A 17,260-nucleotide genomic window follows, 5' to 3' on the forward strand; every position below is an offset into this window, starting at 1 on the left:
CAATTAGCAAGCATGTCCTTTCATTCGTGCATTCACCGGCTGCCCTTTTGCGAGGCCAGGAGCACAATAGGGCTTCAGCGAAGCGCGGTATGCCAGGCTATGCAGCTGTTCATCAAAGCGCGATGCGGGATGGTGCGCTATGCCGCTATCAGCGCCGCTCAGTCAATGAACTAGGTCCTCCACGCAAGCCAACCACATGCCAATCTTGGGTCAACTCCTGCCGCAGTGCACCGCCTCGTGGGCCATGCATGCGCGCACACGCACGCGCCACGCATACACGCAACATACCGTATACCGTCGTACACGCACCCGGCACAGCGAGCTCCCGGGCGTCCCGCATACAACGTAGGAAATCTGCTGCTTACGCATTCTCGAGGCGTGGTCATAAGATCTCGAGTGCCTCAGCCCTCAGCAGTCAGTGCCCCCCCTGCATAATATCTAGCTCCTGCCCCGCCCGACTGCACACGACACGCAAGATGAATACTCGTTCGGGCCATTCGCTGTCTCTGCGACATGGCTCTTTCCTGCCTACTATCCCACACACCGGAAACATCAGCAACACCTGTTAAATCCAGGCACTATACCGGAACTGGGTCTGTATTCCAAGACCTACCGGCATCCGCGCGGCGCACGCCGCTTCCTAGACTTGGCCAGGCGGTGCCCGCCTGTTTTCATTCAGTACGCACTCCGCAGCCCCTTCCCTCGGGCCGAGCCCAGATGTGCGCTCCCCGAGCTGCCTAGCATGAGTCCACCACGCACTAGCTCTCCGACAGGTTGCTGCATGCCGTGCGCAGCCCCTGTCACACACTGCACACATAACACCTATCTCTCCACTGCATCCTCAGACCAGCACGTTGCCGCAGTCCTTCATCGTGGTCACACAAGCGCGGCCCATGGGCTGCGGACTCAAGGTGTGTGCGGTTTGCGGTGTGGTGCGGGCTAAGTAGTTCTTGAGTTTCCAGCGCAATATCGCTTGCATCACAAGGACACACTAGCGCACGGACAGCATGCAAGGCGGCGCGGCAACCCCGAAATCACACACGGATAGGAGCCACCGCCATCACAGCGTCACACGCGCGCTGCACCAAAGCACGACCATGCTAAATCCAGATGTACCCAGACCGAAAGCAACCCTTGGCCTGGACACATGTGGGCCATGGGGTACGTACCCTACCTAGGCGCTTGGGCCTCAATAGCTTTACCACACCTGACACTATCCCAACGTGACGGATGCAACAAACTCCTCTGCAAAGCCGGCCTCCAACATGGCCGCCTTGATCTCGTCTTTGGTCAACACCTGGGTGAGTAGCAGCGGGTGTGCGAGGTAGGGATGGATGGGTGAAGGAGGAGCGCCGCCAGGCCAAGCAAGTGCGTGTGACAGCTGTGCATGCTCTGCCAAAGCATGCAGGTGTGGTAGAACTGGCAATTAAGTTTGCGCCCTGTGCCCCGTGCCAGTTCGTTCAGTGCCGCCCGTGAGGTGAAGGTCAGTCACGGTTGTCCGGGCGGGCTGGGGCGTGGGGCATGAGGCAAGCACATTCCCCTAATCACGCAACGCAAAGCACGGTAGCATCTCCACGTCCCCTACCTACCTGTCCACGGTCCTTGAGCGCTGCTTGGTTGGCACGCACCCAGCGCCGGTCCAACACGTGCGTCGACGTGCGCCCGGCCGCGGCCCCGGCGGCTGCGTCGACCGTGCTGCCCTGTTCCTGGCCTTGGCGCGCTGCGGTGCTAGAGCCCGCCCGGGAGCCCACGCCGCCACTGTCGTCCACCACCCCGAACGCGTGGAAGCCGCCAAACCAGCCCTGCTCGGTTCCAGGGTGAGCAGCATGACGCAGACATACGTAGGGTCTGACTTCAGCGCAGGAACGGGGGCACACCGTTGCGTGCTTTGTGCCCACCGTACACCGATACGGTATCCGAGAGCCCCCAACCGACGCTAGCTGCTGTGAGCTGTGTTGGTACGTCGCACTGCAGCCATGCCCGGACGGCGATGCATGTGCACACATGCACACATGCACACACGCACCTGCATCCAGCCCAGCAGCACCCAGAAGCAGCTGAAGAAGATGCGCGCGAGGTATTGGTAGGTGCCCTGCAGGCGCGCGGCATGCATGCAGCTTCAGGCGGCCCCTACCAGCCCCACCACGCAGCAGCGTGTCATGAATGGGGCAACACGCGTGACGCACCCTTCTCCAAACACTGGCTAGCCCTCCAAAACACATATCTTGTTCCGCTCTGTAATAACATGCAACCGCCGGCCCATGCACTTGCCAGCCAAACTACGGTGCAGAAGCCGATCAGGATGCCGCCGTAGATGAGTGCGCCCACTGCCGCCATGATCAGCCGCGTCACAATGAACAGCACACACTGCGGCACCAGCAGGCCCAGCTGCAGCACCTGAAACGCCTGTGATACGATATGCGTGAGCAGTGCGGCGGCGTGTCCACTTAAAATGGGTCCTTAAAAGCAAACTAGGCGGCAGCGACAGCGGCCCAATCAACAACGGCACTCCCCGCTCACCCCCTGCGCGAGCTTGCCCTCCTGTTGCGGGCTGTCAAAGGCGCGGGCCCACTCGTCGGCGGCCTCGTCCTCATCCAGGGCGTCCAGCAGCTGCAGATCAGCCTGCTGATCACCCGCCGGTACCACCTGCGGCGTATAGTGCAGCGGGCAGTGGTTCTTGTAGTGGGGTGGCTCAAGGGGCACTGCAACCCACCAAAGCCACCGCTGCAAATAAAGGCAGCCGCATTGCTTCGTCGCCGTCATGACAAAAGCACGTCCGCTTGTCGGTAAGCACGCGAGATGACCTCAGCCCCGTCCTAATTCCTACGGCTTGTTTCTCCCGCCACACCCGCACCTTTGTGCTGCTGCGGCTGTCTGCCATAGCTGCCAACGCGCCGCCACCGCCCTTCGCGGACCCCTTGGCGCCGCCACCGGCCATTGACGCCAGCATCCAGGGCGTGGTGAGGCTCCTGAGCCCGGCCGGCAGCCAGATGTTGCAGCCCTTGACGGCGAAGTAGAAGACGCAGTAGGGCGCCATCAACAGGCCCAGAGCCCAGGTGGCTGGCCATGTAGAAAGCGGGCGGGACGATATGCGCGGTCAGAATGGTCGGGAAAGGTGCTGTAAGCTAGCTTTGGGATGTCCGTTAATGCGTTACAGCATTGGAAAGGTGCAGCAATCAACCCCATGTCGTGTCAGGGCACAGTAGCAGCACTTGCACGCACGCACCGGCTATGAGCATGGGGAAGAAGGTGAGCAGGAATACTAGGTAGGGCAGCTCCGCACTGCCCGTGGCGAAGAAAGTCGATTCCGCAGACTCATCTGCGTGCAGGGCATGCGTGCACACGTCGCTTGCTTGGCATTAGGGGCGGAAGCAGCGCAGCGCCATACGGGGCGTGCATGGGAACGAAGGCCCAAGCAACACGCGTCCGGCAAGCCAGGGGCATGCACTTGGCACTTGGCACAGCAGCTGCCTCCCGCCCACCCGCACAAGGCGGGCCGCTGGGGCGTGCCCGCACCTTGCAGCGGGTTCCCGTCCAGGTTCATGATGCCAAGTGAGAACATGAAGGTGGCAGCCTCCGGGCCCAGCATGCAGCGGGTGCCGCTGGGCAGCAGCGCCTTGGCGACGAGCAGCGGCAGCGAGAAGGGCGCGCCCAGCAGCTGGTGCGTCACCTGCAGTCGTCCGTGTAAGCCAGCAAGCGGCAGATGAGGGAAGCAAGATGGATTCGCGCAGGCAGTAAGTATCTGCGTGGTGTCATGGGCTGGGTGGACCGGTGCGCCGCTAGCTGTGCGTTGTGGGCCACGCCACAACGCACGATGACAGGGCCGCACTGACGCACACGTACGGCGCGTCCACCTGCCCAATCAAACACCCGCCGCACACGCACACGCGCATGCACACGCACGCACATATGCACATACAAACGTACACGCACCCTGTACTCGTACTGCTTCAGGATTTCGGCGTCTTGGAACTTGGACTGCGGCACCACCTTCTCCGGCTTGAAGTGGTAGCTGATGATGGCAATGAGCAGGTTGGCCAGGATGACGGTGGCCGCCAGCGTGTACACCAGCACCACGATGTTGCCGTACAGATTGTACAGCGTTGACTTTTCGGTCAACATGGTGTCAAACATGGTTTCTCCCAGGAAGGTACGGAACAGCAGCAGCAGCACGTTGGCAAAGGAGTCCATTGCGGGCACGCCCCGCTCCCTGGATGGGGAGGGCAGGTGGGGTGAGCGGGCGGGCGGGCGGGGCGAGCGGGTGAGGTCACATTTACCGGATTGGGGGAGTCGCACACGGCATAAATGCCGCAGCAGTCGTGGTGCACGGTGGAGGCGGCTGCCAGACCACGGTAGTTGTGTGCGTGCGTGGGGTAACGGCAGGGACGCCCCTGGGGTAACGGGGCGGCCGTGCTTCATGGATGACGACTGGGACTGTGGAGCCAACGCACTCGCTGCTCGCCGGGTGAGCTCGCTATCCGTTGTAAGGCACGCGGCGTGGTGACTCGCTCACTTGTACATTCCATACATGGTGAATGCGACGCCCATCATCACCATCATCCCCAGCACCGCGAATTTGAGCACCTGGACACGGGGGGCGTTGGAAGCACGCGGGAGAATCTCGAGCGGGAGGACGGCACGTCACCTTGGTGCATTGGGTCTGGGTCTAGGGCGCGGCAGACGTGTTGATTACCGTTGTCATGGGACTTGCAGGCTCCAGCCCGCTCGCCCCAAGACAGCGCCCTTTCAGCTCCCTTCCGCCCGCCTTCCTCCCGCCCACCCGCCCGCTCTTGCGCGCGCACCTCCCACACCATCTTGGACGTGACCATGAGTAGCGCGCCCAGCCCGCCCACCAGCGGCAGCAGCACTTGCAGGGCGCGCAGCCACAGGAACATAGCGGTGGTGTTGAACAGGAAGTCCTTGGCGGTGCGCAGCTGGGCCCACGCGGGGTCCGAGGTGCCAATGATCAGCATGCCGGCCTGACGGGTGGTGATGTAATAATACGGCATGCAAAAAAATGTGGGCAGACGGATGATGGTTGAAAGGAGGCTGCGGCTTCGCCGCAGCTGGGTCGGAGGCGGGCTGCGGGTAGGCACGATGGAGGTCGACAGCTGCCGGCAAGGGTGCGCGACGTACGAGGCATGGTGACTGGCCGCGGCGCTGGAAGGCTTGCTGCTGTATTGCCCCGACAGCGCACCTACCTTGCAGCCACCCGACCCCAGCAGCAGCAGTATGGTGATTGCCTCAATGACGTTGAAGCCGTCAGTAAAGTACACCGCCAGCCGCCGCTGGTACTTGTGCGCCACTTCCTGTTGCGTGTGCGTGTGTTTTAGGGGACAGTGCAGCACGTGCGTGTTCGGGATTATGTCCTGCTGCCCCTACCTATCCAGGTGCCGTCTCAATCGCAGGCTGAGGCCCGATCCTGCCCGCGCCCACGCCCGCCCCCCTCATCGCAAACCCCCACATGCATGCGCCCACTGACCTGCGCCTCATCCACCACCATGGACAGCACGTACAGCGTCAGCAGCAGGTGCTGCCACGTGATACCATCCTCACCTGTGTCGTCGTCAGTTGGTCACATGCATGCATGGGCGGCGGTGTGCAATGCATGAGGTGCATGGCGGCGCAAGGCGGGTGGGCTCAGCTGGTGGAAACACACAAGCACGGCACGCACGCACGGCACGCTCTCAAGCACGCACCCGCCACCTAGCTACGGGCATGCACGGCCAGCAGCGTAGCCTCGCACCCACTTCGCATGAGCTGCACGGCGTGGAAGACGTACAGCAGGATGGCCTCGCACATGAGCCGGAAGGCCCACCGCCCGCGTGGCGACTCGAAGTAGGGGCGGCACGACAGGATCATGATGTGCGCCATGCGGGAGAAGATGCTGCGGCGCCAACAGCACACGTGTACGGCAGGCGTGTGCGTGGTGAGCGTGGATTGCGTTCATGGGGACGAGGGATGGACCAGAGGTGCGCTCAGGCTGGGCTATTGCAACGCTGTGGCGCAGAGGTGACGTACGGCACGACGCGCGCGCGATCCCGGGCACATCAGCTATTGCTCTGGAGCGATGTGTGCAAACCGACCATACCGCCCAAGCCAGCGGGCATTGAGACCCAGCCTCAAGAGCGCAAGCACCCGCAGCCGTGATCGTGTACGTACGGCAGTCGCCCGCCCGCCCGCCACTCACAGCATGAAGGGCTCCCCGAGGCTGCCCACAAAGCCGGCGTTGCAAAACAGCTTGAACACCATGCGATTGTCCCGTATGTGCACGGCGCTCTCGCCATGCACCTCCTGTTGGCGAGGGGGAAGCCATACTTGTCACGCACGGAGAGGTGACGCACGTACGTGCGGCGCGTCAGGCATGCATGGGGCAAGCACATGGACTCATGCATGGGGCATGCCGGGCCAAGCACACCGACTCATGTCAGCGCCGCGGGCTTGCGGCATGCCAGTGCAATCGCACACGTACCACGAGCGCATTCGCTTGGTAGGCCGCCCCTTGCCAGTGGGCCTTGCAGTACTCCTGCGGCGGAAGGGCCGAAGGGGGAGCATCGTGAAGGTAAAAGGATAAAGAGTGGGGATGCAGAATGCCAAACTGCGGCCACACACACACACACACACGCACACACACACACACACACACACATGCATGCATGGGGACGACGACGGCTTCCGTACCTACCTGCACGACACCCGTGGACATGAACTCGTCGTCCTGGGTGTCGTACGCCACCTGCGTGAGGCCGCAGCAGCAGCAAAGCCACGGGGCGTGATGAACAGCCATGTCTGGAACAGCCCATGCCTGGAAGGTCGTCCTGACGCGCGTCCCAAACAGCGCCAACCATGTGCCCATGTCCCCATCGCGCAACCATCCAACCATTGCCACCCACCGACCAACTAATCACGCATCCTCCCAACCAACCCAGCTCTAGGAGATGCACCTGCATGGGCTGGGCGTCGTTGATGGACAGCGCCACGCCACGCGGCGCCAACACGTCCTCCAGGCTGGTGCCCATACCCGCCGGCTCGGCCCTGCTGCCGGCACTGCCGCCGCTCAGGCTGCGGCCCGCGCCACCCACAAGCGCCTGTGCCGCCTCGCCCCCGCCCCCGCCCGCGCCCTCCTGCTCCTGCGCGTCCACCTCCTCTTCATCCTCGTCCACCTTGCTGCTGGCCGAGCTGCCCACCAGCCGCTCCAGCTTCTCCACCAGGCAGGCAGCCAGCCTCCGCAGCTTCTGGCCGAGCTCCCTGCATGCATGGGATTGGAAACGGCACGACCGGGGGCCATCACCACCACGCAGTCTTCCCCGTGGCCCGCTACGCAACCCCCGGTGGTTGGGTGTGCGTTATGGAGTTCCTGTCTGGGCAGGCGTGTCCCCACGCGACGAACGCAACGGACACACCTGAACTCTTTGGTCTTGGTGGTGTGGTGGGAGCTGTTGTTCAGCAGATGCTGGATGGGGCGTGGGTGGGAGGGAGGAAGGCACTGGTCAGGTGACTTCTTGAATGTTCGGTCTTGTGGCCCGGCGCGCATACCGAAATCCGCTGTCCCTCCACATCACGCCGTGCCCCCCAACACGCCGAGCCGCGCCGTACGTACGACACCTCACCTCTGCCATGACCATGGCGCAGGCTATGGGGTTGCGCTGGTGCCAAATGTACGACAGCATCAGGTGGCCGATGCTGGTGTAGCCGCAGCAGGGCAGCTCCTTGACGTTGTCCAGGATGTAGCTGCAGAGATGTGTTTGTGTGTGTGTGTGTGTGTGTGTGTGTGTGTGTGTGTGTGTGTGTGTGTTTGCGTGTGTACGGGCAGGGGCAGGGGCAGGGGGGACGCGCGTCATTGCAGCAGACCAGCATGGCGCACTGCTGGTTAGACTGTTTTTTAATACAGTATGCCCATCGGCGCGGCCATGCGTGCGTACCGGCCATCATACCTAACTGCGCCGGGGCGGCGTGTCTGCAGCTCCACAGCAGCCGGACATCTTGAATGCCCCGCACCCGCACCTGCACCTGCACCCGCACCCGCGCCCGCACCCACACCCACACCCACACCCGCACCCGCACCCGCACCCGCGCCCGCGCCCGCGCCCGCGCCCGCGCCCGCGCCCGCACCCGCACCCGAGCACGTTGCTGTTTATCTCAGCGCCTTGTGACACCAGGTACAGCACCAGCTCGGGGTCGCAGTTGTCCACCTTGATGGCGCGGCTGGTCAGCAGCTCACCGGACCGAGTCACGAAAGCTGTCCGCAGCGGCGGCTGTAGCGGCGCGGGGGCGACGCAGGTCACGCTCACTCGGCGGCTCTCAGCGGGCCTTGCCATTGCTCCGGGGAAACGTGACGAGCGAGCGCCCGGTAGGGCCACTGCGATCGCGGCAGTGCCATCCGCCGAGGACAGCAGGCGCTGCCCGCCACCGTGGCCGTGTGCTGGCACCCGGTGCCGAGGGTCAGCGCCCGACTCGGAAGGCTCCTGCGACCGCACCGCAGCCGGCGCCCGGACAGGCGCCGTGTCCTTGCCGGCCAGCTGCTGCTGCGAGCCGATTGCGGCCGCTGCTGCTGGCGACGCACCGTCTGCACTTCGCGCCTCAGCGAGGAGGTCCCTGGTTGACGAAACAGCCGGGGCGTGGGTCAACAATCGCCACCGACCCAAAGTCACCCAGTGGGTAAGCAGCACACCCCAACGCCCCGCCCTGCCGCGCCCCGCCCCGCCCCTGGCGCGCATGCACACCTGTACGCCCTGCAGCTCTGCTTGACCATGTCCAGGTTGCCTGTGACCACGTGCGCCACGATGCTGCGGCATACCTCCTCCCGCCGCTGCCGGTTGCTGGCGTCACCGTCGCCACTCTCCGTGTCCTGGGGCCGGAGTTGTGTAAGGTTGCGGAGTTGGCTCGCTCAGCAGGCGGACCTGACAGTCCGCTTGGATGCAACGTGTCGCAAAGGCTAATAGCACAGAATGGCACAAGCACCAATCATGCTCTCCGCTCCAGCGGATGGGGGCGCTGAAACAATCAGCCAACGAACATAGCAAGGGCACCCCTGCGTACCGTACACATCGCCCCCAACCCGCGTCGCTGCACACGCACGCACCCTTCGGTGCTTCTCGGCCGCGTTTTCCGCCGACCCAGACAGCTCCTTTTCTGACAGCGGGCGCCACAGCAGCACATAGGTGTAGTCCAGAAGTTGCTTGCCGCCCATGCCGCCGAAGCCGTGCACCACTCCCGGCTCGTACTCCTTGTCGCTCTCGTACAGCAGCATGGTGGCAGTCTTGCACTCTTCCAGGCGCTGAGTCATCACCGCGACGATCTATGAGGTTGCACGCAGCAACATACAGGAGAAGCAGCGCGGAGGAGCGCGTGTACAGAGGTTGGGGCATGCAAGGGGTTGCAGCAGGCATGCACAGGTACGGTAGAGTACAGACGCAAGGGTGCAAGCTAGCGGACGAGTGCTTCATGCAGGTCGGTGGCCAACCGAATGACGCACGCGGGCCGAGCCCACGCACCTTTGCTGCTGCCTCACCGGACAACTTTTTGTTACATGCACCACAAAACAACGCTCAACGCGCAGCATGTACCGACCCCCCCCCTCCGCGTTTAGTTTGGGCTGCTGGTACTTACAATCTCCCGCCCCCCCGCCTGTGTGTCCCGCGCACCTTGAACGCCAGCTCCAAGTCCCACTCCACCTCCATGGGCTGGCACTCGCGCACCAGCCTGAAGCCCTTGGTCTTTACCCATGCCGGCACACGCGCCTTGTTCACGAACAGCAGATACACCTGTCGCAGCGCGCGCACGGCGGCCAGAGGGAATTGAAGCCCCTAACAAGCACTGCAGTGCCGTGTGTATAACGTATCCACCCCATCTACGGTACGGTAACTAACCTTGCACGTCTGCGTGAACGCGACTTGCAGGTAGTCCGGCCGAGTCGCATCCCAGTGCCCTGCACGTGCAAGAGCAAGGGTCACTACGCCAAACTAACGAGACTCATAAGTATTGGTGCTTTCCCCTGGTTCTTGCACCAACCCAAGCCAGCCCAAGCTCACCTCCGTACGCAGTGAACGCATATGAGGGCCCAGACCGCAGCTCGGATGGGAGCTTTTGGCCTTCGCCAGTTTTCACCTTGTGCGTGTGGATGTCCCACAGCGTCAGTACTGACAAATCCCCGTCGTTAATGGTGACCACTCTCTTCGCCTCGACATTCAGACCCTTCGCGCTTGAACTGCATTGATGGAGGGGGCGGGAGGTTGGGTGCAATTCGAGCGGTGGCACCCTCAGCCGGCGTGGCAGTGTGACGCTGTCAGCTGTTGGCCGCCGAGTTGTCTAGGTGTGCCTGCCATGCTGCCCGCAGCTTTCTTGGCAAGAACGTTCGGTCGTCCGCGCTTGTTCTACTGTTAAAGCATAGGCACAGTTGAAGGCCACTGGCCGGGGAATCGATAGATCGTGGAGCCGACCCAATCTGTCAGTTCCAACTTCCAATTTTCTCTTGTCTATGGGCTGGACAGGTTTCGGGACATACACGATGATACAGACATACAAAGACAACAATAAGTATCACTCGTTAGGGAGGGCTTGCGCTCTGATTGCAGCAGCGGCAAGTTGTCCCAGCAATCCTCTCCAGTGATCACTCGTATAATAAATAGTCTTGAAACATCTAGGAGCGGCTGAGCTAATTACTTGAATGTTCCTGAGGCCCCATTCCAGGTTTTGCTCATTTCAGACCATTGTCCATGGCCGCACGAGTAAGCGAGGTGCGAAGGCGGAGCACGGGGAATGAGACAGCGCGTTACCAATGGCAAGCGCGTTTGCTGGTGCAATGTAAATTTCCACCATCCCATCGGTGGCCTCTGTGCGGTGCTACCCAGCGTCGCTGCGCCAATGCGGTATGTGGTATGTCATATGCAACGGGCGCCCTCCCAAGTAGAAAGTGCCTGTGTTTCGGCGCCGCTCCCCGCCCCAAGGCAGCGATACGCCCGCCCACAAGGGCACCTACCCCTGCCCCTGCTCCACGGCAGGTACCGATACGCCTCCTCACCCTCACCCTTGCTAATTGCTGCCTCTGCCTCGACTTTTGTTCCTCACTCGCAAATAATGCTTCGCTGAATCTTAACGACTGGCTGTTACGCCGGCCAAGCGCGCCCTGCCTAAACAGCAGACCCTGACTAGCGTAACCCTGAACGAACCCTCCCGAACAGGCCCGTCTGTGACGCAGTGTGGCGGTTCCTACACCCTACCCCCCAAGGCCAGCTGCGATGACAGAGCATCGCACCTGGCATCGGCGCACACGACCAGCTTGGAAATGCATCGGTCCGAAGCCGCGGTTGCAGCCAGGTGCTCCTCGCCGATGCCTTCGCTGTCCTCTTCCTTTTGTTCCTGGAAGCCATGCTGGCGTGGCCAGGTAGGCATTTCTATAGGGCTGCTGTTGTGCCGGGCTTGCACCTGGGCGCGGAACAATGCCAAGCAAAATGTATGTCCACTTCCTTACTTCATGACAGTTCGGGTGTGTATTTGTCGTCCGGCAGAACTTTAGAGTTACAGAAGAGCATATGTAAATTGCAGCTAAACCCGCCAAGCTGAGCTAATGTTCAGTCCCCGCCCACCGCCCGGAGGGGCCTCTTTAAGCCGGCCTTCTTGCCTCCTTCCCGCGATAACTCGCCTAAATTGCATGCCAACATGCACTGATCATCATAACTCGCTCATACACACAAGCACCACGAACATCAGCTACCCCCTTGCTTACAAGTGCCCATACTGAACATACATGCTCACAGTCGCCGGGCGGTTTCAGCGGTGCGCCACAGGGGCTTTATCCCTACAAGCCAGGGCATCCGTAGGTTTGGGCACGAGGCGCTGGTAGTGGGCACGCGGCTTTGCCAGCAGGTGTGGCAGCAGCAGCGGCGGGAGCCATGGCATGTGCGGGCGAAGGAAAGTTCACTGGGAAGGACCCTGCTGCCCTGCCGACGCTGGTGGTGCGCTTCTCTGGATCGGGATGGCTGCTCGCGTTCCACTGCGGTGTTGGCAAGTTCGCGTATGACCACTTGCGGGTGGACCATCCGCGCCTGCGATTTGGAGGGCAGTCTGGAGGCAGCCTCATCAGCTCCGCGCTGACCGCAGGTCAGTCATTCAAGACGTTATTATACGTAAGGCAGGTGTTCCTTAGAACGTGCAGAGCAGATTGATTTGGGGCCGCGGGTCACGCGGACAGCTCGTTAGCTCGCCGCACTTGGCTGCAGCACGAGGGGAAAGGAAATGAAAGCCCCCAGTCGCATCGCTCGCAGCCAGGGGCGGGGCCTCCCCTGCTCGCAGCTCTTGCACCGCACCGTAACATTCAATGCACGCCCCTCCAGGCATGGACGTGGATTGCGTGTACGAGGCATCGCTGATGATGATCGAGCCCTGCAAGTAAGCGGCGGGGTGACGCGGCAGCAGGTTTGTGTGTGAACTGATAAATGACCCCCTCCCAAGCGCGGATGCCCCTTTCCTCGCGCACCGCACACGCTACTACTTGCTTGCACGCAGGCACAACCCCTTCCGCATGCGCAAGTGCCTTAACGAAGCATTGGACCGACTGGCGCCGCCGGTGCGTGTGTGCATGCGTACGTGCGTGTGTCCCAGCATCCGCTGCTGCACAGCCTGTTTGACAGCATAATGGGGCGCAGGCCAGGTTTGACGCACTCAGGCATCGTAAGGGGCCCGGGCCGCGCGGCACAGCCGTGAACAGCCAAGCCCCCCTCCCCTTACCTCCACGCACCCTAATAACGTAACCGCGAAACACCGCGCCGCCCACCGGCGGCTACCCTTGCGGCCACCCACAGGACGAGGCTTGGATCCGCGCCAAGCACCGGCTCATTGTGGGCATGTCGCGCATCGAACACCTGGGCGGCGCCAAGATCGCCTGGAAGTCCACCAACCTCACCGAGTTTCGCGGCCGCGCACACGGCCTCCGAGTGCTGGAGGCGTCCTGCCACCTGCCGGTGAGCGAGCAGGCTGCTGCGGGGCGGCACATGAAGGCACACGAGGGCACATGGGGTGCAGGCTTGCAAGGGTGTACGTGGTGTGTTGCTTCCAGCCTGGAGAAACCGGTGTACATTTCCCACGCGCCCGTGGGTGCATGCGAGTGCGGGCTGCCTTAATCCGAGACTCCTGATGTCCCGATGTGCGCAACCCACACGCACCAGGTCATCAGCGGGCTGCGGGGCGTGGATGTGGACGGCCACCGTTTCTTCGACGGCGGTGTGGCGGAGCTGGTGCCAGACATAACGCCAGAGCAGGTGGGCGGGCAGTACCAGGTACTGCGTGCAGGTACTGGTAGATAGCGCACACTGCATACGGTAACAGCTGCGAAACAGGAGGAGGGACAACCGAAGTTATAATGCTGAAACACATTGACGAGGGTGCTTGTAAAAGCTTTTGCGCCTGGCTCCCTGCTTTGGCAACGCTAACCGGTGATAGTAACCGCCCGAACGGCAACCACTGTCCATTCCTGATTCCCTGCTGCGGCCTTTCAGATCGGGTTGAACTCCGATCCCGCCAAGGGCCCCGTGGATCCCGTGTTCTCCATTGACATCTGCTCCTGGGGCAACCTGGGCGAGGGCTACCACATCTGCCCGGGCTTTGACGTGCCCGTGGGCTGGTTCTTCTTCCCACACAACTCCGGTGCGCGCGTGTGCGTTTGTGGGCGCCCCTAATTGTGCGCGAGGTTGGCAGAGCACACAGGGCACCACGAACCAGCGGCTGACTCACATGTGACGTAGGATGGGGGCGTCGAGTTAGCGGGTCGCGCATGCTACGTTTTGGGATGGAGCTGCGGAGATGCTTTACCGTCGCCTTTTTCGGGCGTCATGACGCGGGTTTAGGGGTCAAGCGCCCCAAAACCTACGAACGGAGAACCATGAATGCGAAAACCACGAATGAAACTCTTGATTACAAAACCGTTGGGTGCAAAGCCGACAAACGTGAAGCCCGAAACCTTAATAGCACGGGGAGCAAGACCCTGACGGTTTTTGTGTAGTCGAACCAACGTTATCAGCACGCGGCAGCTCGTAACAGGGTCGGTAGGAATGAGAAGAGGCGGCTGTGCAGACTGGCAACCCGTGTGAAGAGGAGCTCCCAGGGCCTGACGCTGCAAACACACGCCGGTTCCGTCTCCTGCTGTTTCAGGTGTCCTGAACAAGCTGTTTCGCCTGGGCTACGCACGCGCCGCCGAATGCTTTGCCAAGGCAAGTACCTTTGCAATTGTCCCATGTTACGGTGTGTGGGAAACTGTGCGGCATGTTTATTTGCGTTGCGTTGTTCACAAGGTCCTAAACTCCCTTACCTCACGCCATCCGTGGCTCTTGTTGCACTCACACTTGTGTCATGCCAAGCGCACCCACAATCACACCACACTACTCGCTACTCGCGCCTAACGCTTCTGTAGGTGGATCCGGCGATCATGGCTGATCTGTGGCGCCCCGGCATGGAGCTCAGCCTGTCCTATCTGCCCGGGATCTGCGAGCAGGTGCGTGGCCAGACCCTGGGGCGGGCGAGCCATGGCAACGAGGAGTGGGTGCTGGGGGCACGCCGTGCGCATGCCTGTTGGGCTGTTTGCCGTGTCCATAGCCCCTCATACTCTAATGGGCGTTGTGAGGGACATGTGTTCGTGCCCGGGCCTCTGGAGGCTTTCCGCCATCCCGCTTCACGCGGCGGGTGCGCACCCACACTCCATATGCATACAGCACACGCGCTGTGCTAACCGTTGCCACGTTTACGTTGCCCAACCCGCGCCTCCACAGGTCGACGAGCTGGTGAGCTACCTGCGCGAGGCGGACCCGTTCTGCTGCATCGACGCCATGCTGTCCAGCCGCAAGAAATACTCCAAGCCGCAGCTGTCACGCCTGGCGCAGATGCACATCCCGCAGCTGCCCATGGCCCAGTCCTCAGAGCTCCTGCCGCTGGTGGGTGCGGGCCGCTGGTGGGCTGCGGAGCTGCTGGGTGGCTGAGCTGCCTATTGGCTGGGCTGGTAACTAATATGCGCCTGCACCTGAGCTCCAAGGGTCTCCATAGTGGCTTCCGAGCGGTGTGAAGGGACGTGTGTATGAGGACTGGCAGCTTCAGCCCTGTCTTGTTTGCACGTCGCACAGATCGCCAAGGCGGAGCTGTCAAAGATTCCGGGGCCGGTGGACGGCGGAGTCAAGGGCGGCGCCCAGGCTGTGCCTGAGGCGGCGCAGCCCACCGGCCAGCTGCGCGTAGCCATGCCGCACACGCCCGCCCTGGCGAAGGAGCAGGAGGAGCAGGAGCAGCGCAGGGTGACGGCCAACGGACGAAGTGCGGGGGCCGCGCAACAGGAGGAGCGGCGCAATGGCTCGGGTACGGCGGCTGGCGGCGACGCTAGCGGTGGCTTACAGAGCTCGCTGCCGGCTGGGGCAGCGTGTGCCGGCACAGGGCACTCCATGCAGCTGCCGGGCGCGCCGCCCGTTGCGAACATCTCGACCAGTGCAGCAGGTATATGCATGTCGGGACAGGGTGCCATCGGGGGTCGTTGTCTCGTGGAGGCTCCCTAATTCTAACGGCCACCAGCCCGTCTGGCGCAAGTGCCGCCCCCACATACACCTGTCAGCGTGCATCTCGTCAACACCACGGGCTCCGCAGTCCCGCACCTGCCACGCGTGTGCGCATACCGTCCTGTCCCCTCCCCCATCCCGCCTCCTGCACAGCAGCAGACGGCGCAGACGGGTGCACCGCCGCGCGGCGCGGCTCAACCGCCTACAGCGTTGCCACGCCCACGGCTGTGGACGCCGCGGCGGCTCTGATGAGTGGGAGCGGCAGCACGGCGTCGCTTCCGGCGGTGTTGGCGGCACACCTCGGCGCCGGCAGCGACTATGCCGGCAGCGCACCGGGTAGGCGAGATCCATGGACAGGCAGGGCAGCGACCGCAATCAGCCAAGTGGACGTGCGTTGGCTGCACGCCGCCCATGGCCCACCGTTGACCGCAGCGCTGACGCCTCCCTACCTGCCTTGCCGCACACTCGCGCTCGCAACGCCGCCCCCACAGACTCTCCCTGCGCCGCTGCCGGCCCTCCGCGCCACAGCCTGCGGCCCATGCCGCCGCTGCGTCCCACCACGTGGCTCAAGGACGACAGCCTGCGCACCGCCAGCCTGCAGAACATGGTGCGACAAGCTGGGGTCTGCGGGACGAGGGCTGCCGAATGCGGCTGCTGAACACACGTATGGGGCCCCTCTCGCCTTGTGCTTTCCTAACGCATGGGGCCGCGCGTGCGCCGCGCACATTCGGCCTGGCAGTTGTGCACTGGAACGCGCTAACGGGAGGCCGCGCAACTCATGCGACTGCCTTGTTCATCAGCTGACACAGGCCCGTGCGGCGCTGTGCCTCCCTGCAGGCCAAACGCGGCAGCCGTGTGGCCCCACTGCCGCCGCTTATGGGAGTGCTGTCGGCACCCGCGCCCGACAGCAGCACGGCTGGCGGCTCGCCTCCTTGAGGCCTTGCCCGGGCTGGCTGGCGCGGAAACGGCGGGCGCGCGTCTGCTGCCGTGGGCAGGAGGCAGCGCCATGTGCCGTCCTCCGAGAATACCCATGGCGCACATATGGCGGAGGCCAAATAGTGTTGTATTTGATGCTCAGTAACAATACGGTCGGCGGCGGGCCACGCCGGGTACCGCCCTGCGCAGGTGTCCCATGGGGGGCATTGATAGATTCTCACGAAGTTGTCTACCGTAGGTCTTGGACAATGGGCAGTGCGTCTTGGATGTAAGTCGTGCGTAGACATGCTGCCGTATCGTGATGCGCCGCTGCAGGGGCGCGCCACGTTAATATCACTGCGTCTTAATTGAGTTTGGACTGTGGGAAATGCAAAGGTGCAGAGGGAAGCGATTTGAAGACTGTTATTTGTTAAGGACGTTGATGGGACCTGATGCGACCCTAAGACCGCCGGGTGCCGCCTGGCACGCACGCACTCGCAAATGACCCGTACGCAGGTTGAAGCTTTCCCAACTATGTATACTAGCAGAAAGCCGGGCGTCGTGGCTGCCACATACCGTCTGTTGTGCTCGTGCTGTAGCGGTCAACTGCTCTTTCTGCAGCGATAGATGGATGATGCTTGCGTATGGGGAAGCGCTGTCATGGGAGGGGTGCGGTGCAGCGCAGCATGTTCTTTGGCTGGCAAACGGTGCACCGAAGGACGTTATCGTGAGATTCTGTGGAGCCGGCTGGAGCTGAAGTGGAGGCATGCGGTGCGGCAGATGCACCTGCAGACGCTGCCGCTCGCCGATGTGAGAAT

General features: G+C 62.6%; 2 protein-coding genes across 3 annotated transcripts; one reads left to right on the forward strand and one right to left on the reverse strand.

Annotated features, from left to right (window-relative positions):
• Nucleotides 1-2: 2 nt before the first annotated feature.
• Nucleotides 3-11,528, reverse strand: CHLRE_03g175050v5 (uncharacterized protein). The gene is made up of 27 exons (XM_043060944.1): nt 11,255-11,528; nt 10,032-10,207; nt 9,870-9,928; nt 9,645-9,764; nt 9,083-9,298; nt 8,724-8,848; nt 8,119-8,595; nt 7,611-7,731; nt 7,404-7,453; nt 6,945-7,248; nt 6,686-6,736; nt 6,473-6,526; nt 6,191-6,294; nt 5,751-5,887; nt 5,483-5,556; nt 5,202-5,309; nt 4,803-4,979; nt 4,514-4,584; nt 3,934-4,210; nt 3,517-3,670; nt 3,227-3,319; nt 2,855-3,060; nt 2,521-2,646; nt 2,272-2,406; nt 2,027-2,092; nt 1,590-1,802; nt 3-1,297 (listed from the first exon to the last, which is right to left on the reverse strand). The coding sequence occupies exons 1-27, from the start codon at nt 11,389-11,391 to the stop codon at nt 1,214-1,216; spliced, it is 3,915 nt and encodes a 1,304-aa protein (XP_042926073.1). The 5' UTR covers nt 11,392-11,528; the 3' UTR covers nt 3-1,213.
• Nucleotides 11,529-11,668: 140 nt separating this feature from the next.
• Nucleotides 11,669-17,260, forward strand: CHLRE_03g175100v5 (uncharacterized protein). Of its 2 annotated transcripts, none has more exons than XM_001703396.3 (13): nt 11,669-12,099; nt 12,333-12,387; nt 12,505-12,565; nt 12,801-12,959; nt 13,164-13,256; nt 13,494-13,641; nt 14,146-14,204; nt 14,405-14,485; nt 14,760-14,921; nt 15,108-15,468; nt 15,681-15,863; nt 16,019-16,134; nt 16,365-17,260. In XM_001703396.3, exons 1-13 carry the CDS (start codon nt 11,892-11,894, stop codon nt 16,461-16,463), a joined length of 1,785 nt encoding a protein of 594 aa, XP_001703448.2. In that variant the 5' UTR covers nt 11,669-11,891; the 3' UTR covers nt 16,464-17,260. The 2 variants fall into 2 exon arrangements, with proteins under 2 accessions (XP_001703448.2, XP_042926074.1); XM_043060945.1 differs by having other exon boundaries at nt 15,684-15,863.

This window comes from Chlamydomonas reinhardtii, chromosome 3 (assembly GCF_000002595.2).
Source record: "Chlamydomonas reinhardtii strain CC-503 cw92 mt+ chromosome 3, whole genome shotgun sequence".
NCBI lineage: Eukaryota > Viridiplantae > Chlorophyta > Chlorophyceae > Chlamydomonadales > Chlamydomonadaceae > Chlamydomonas > Chlamydomonas reinhardtii.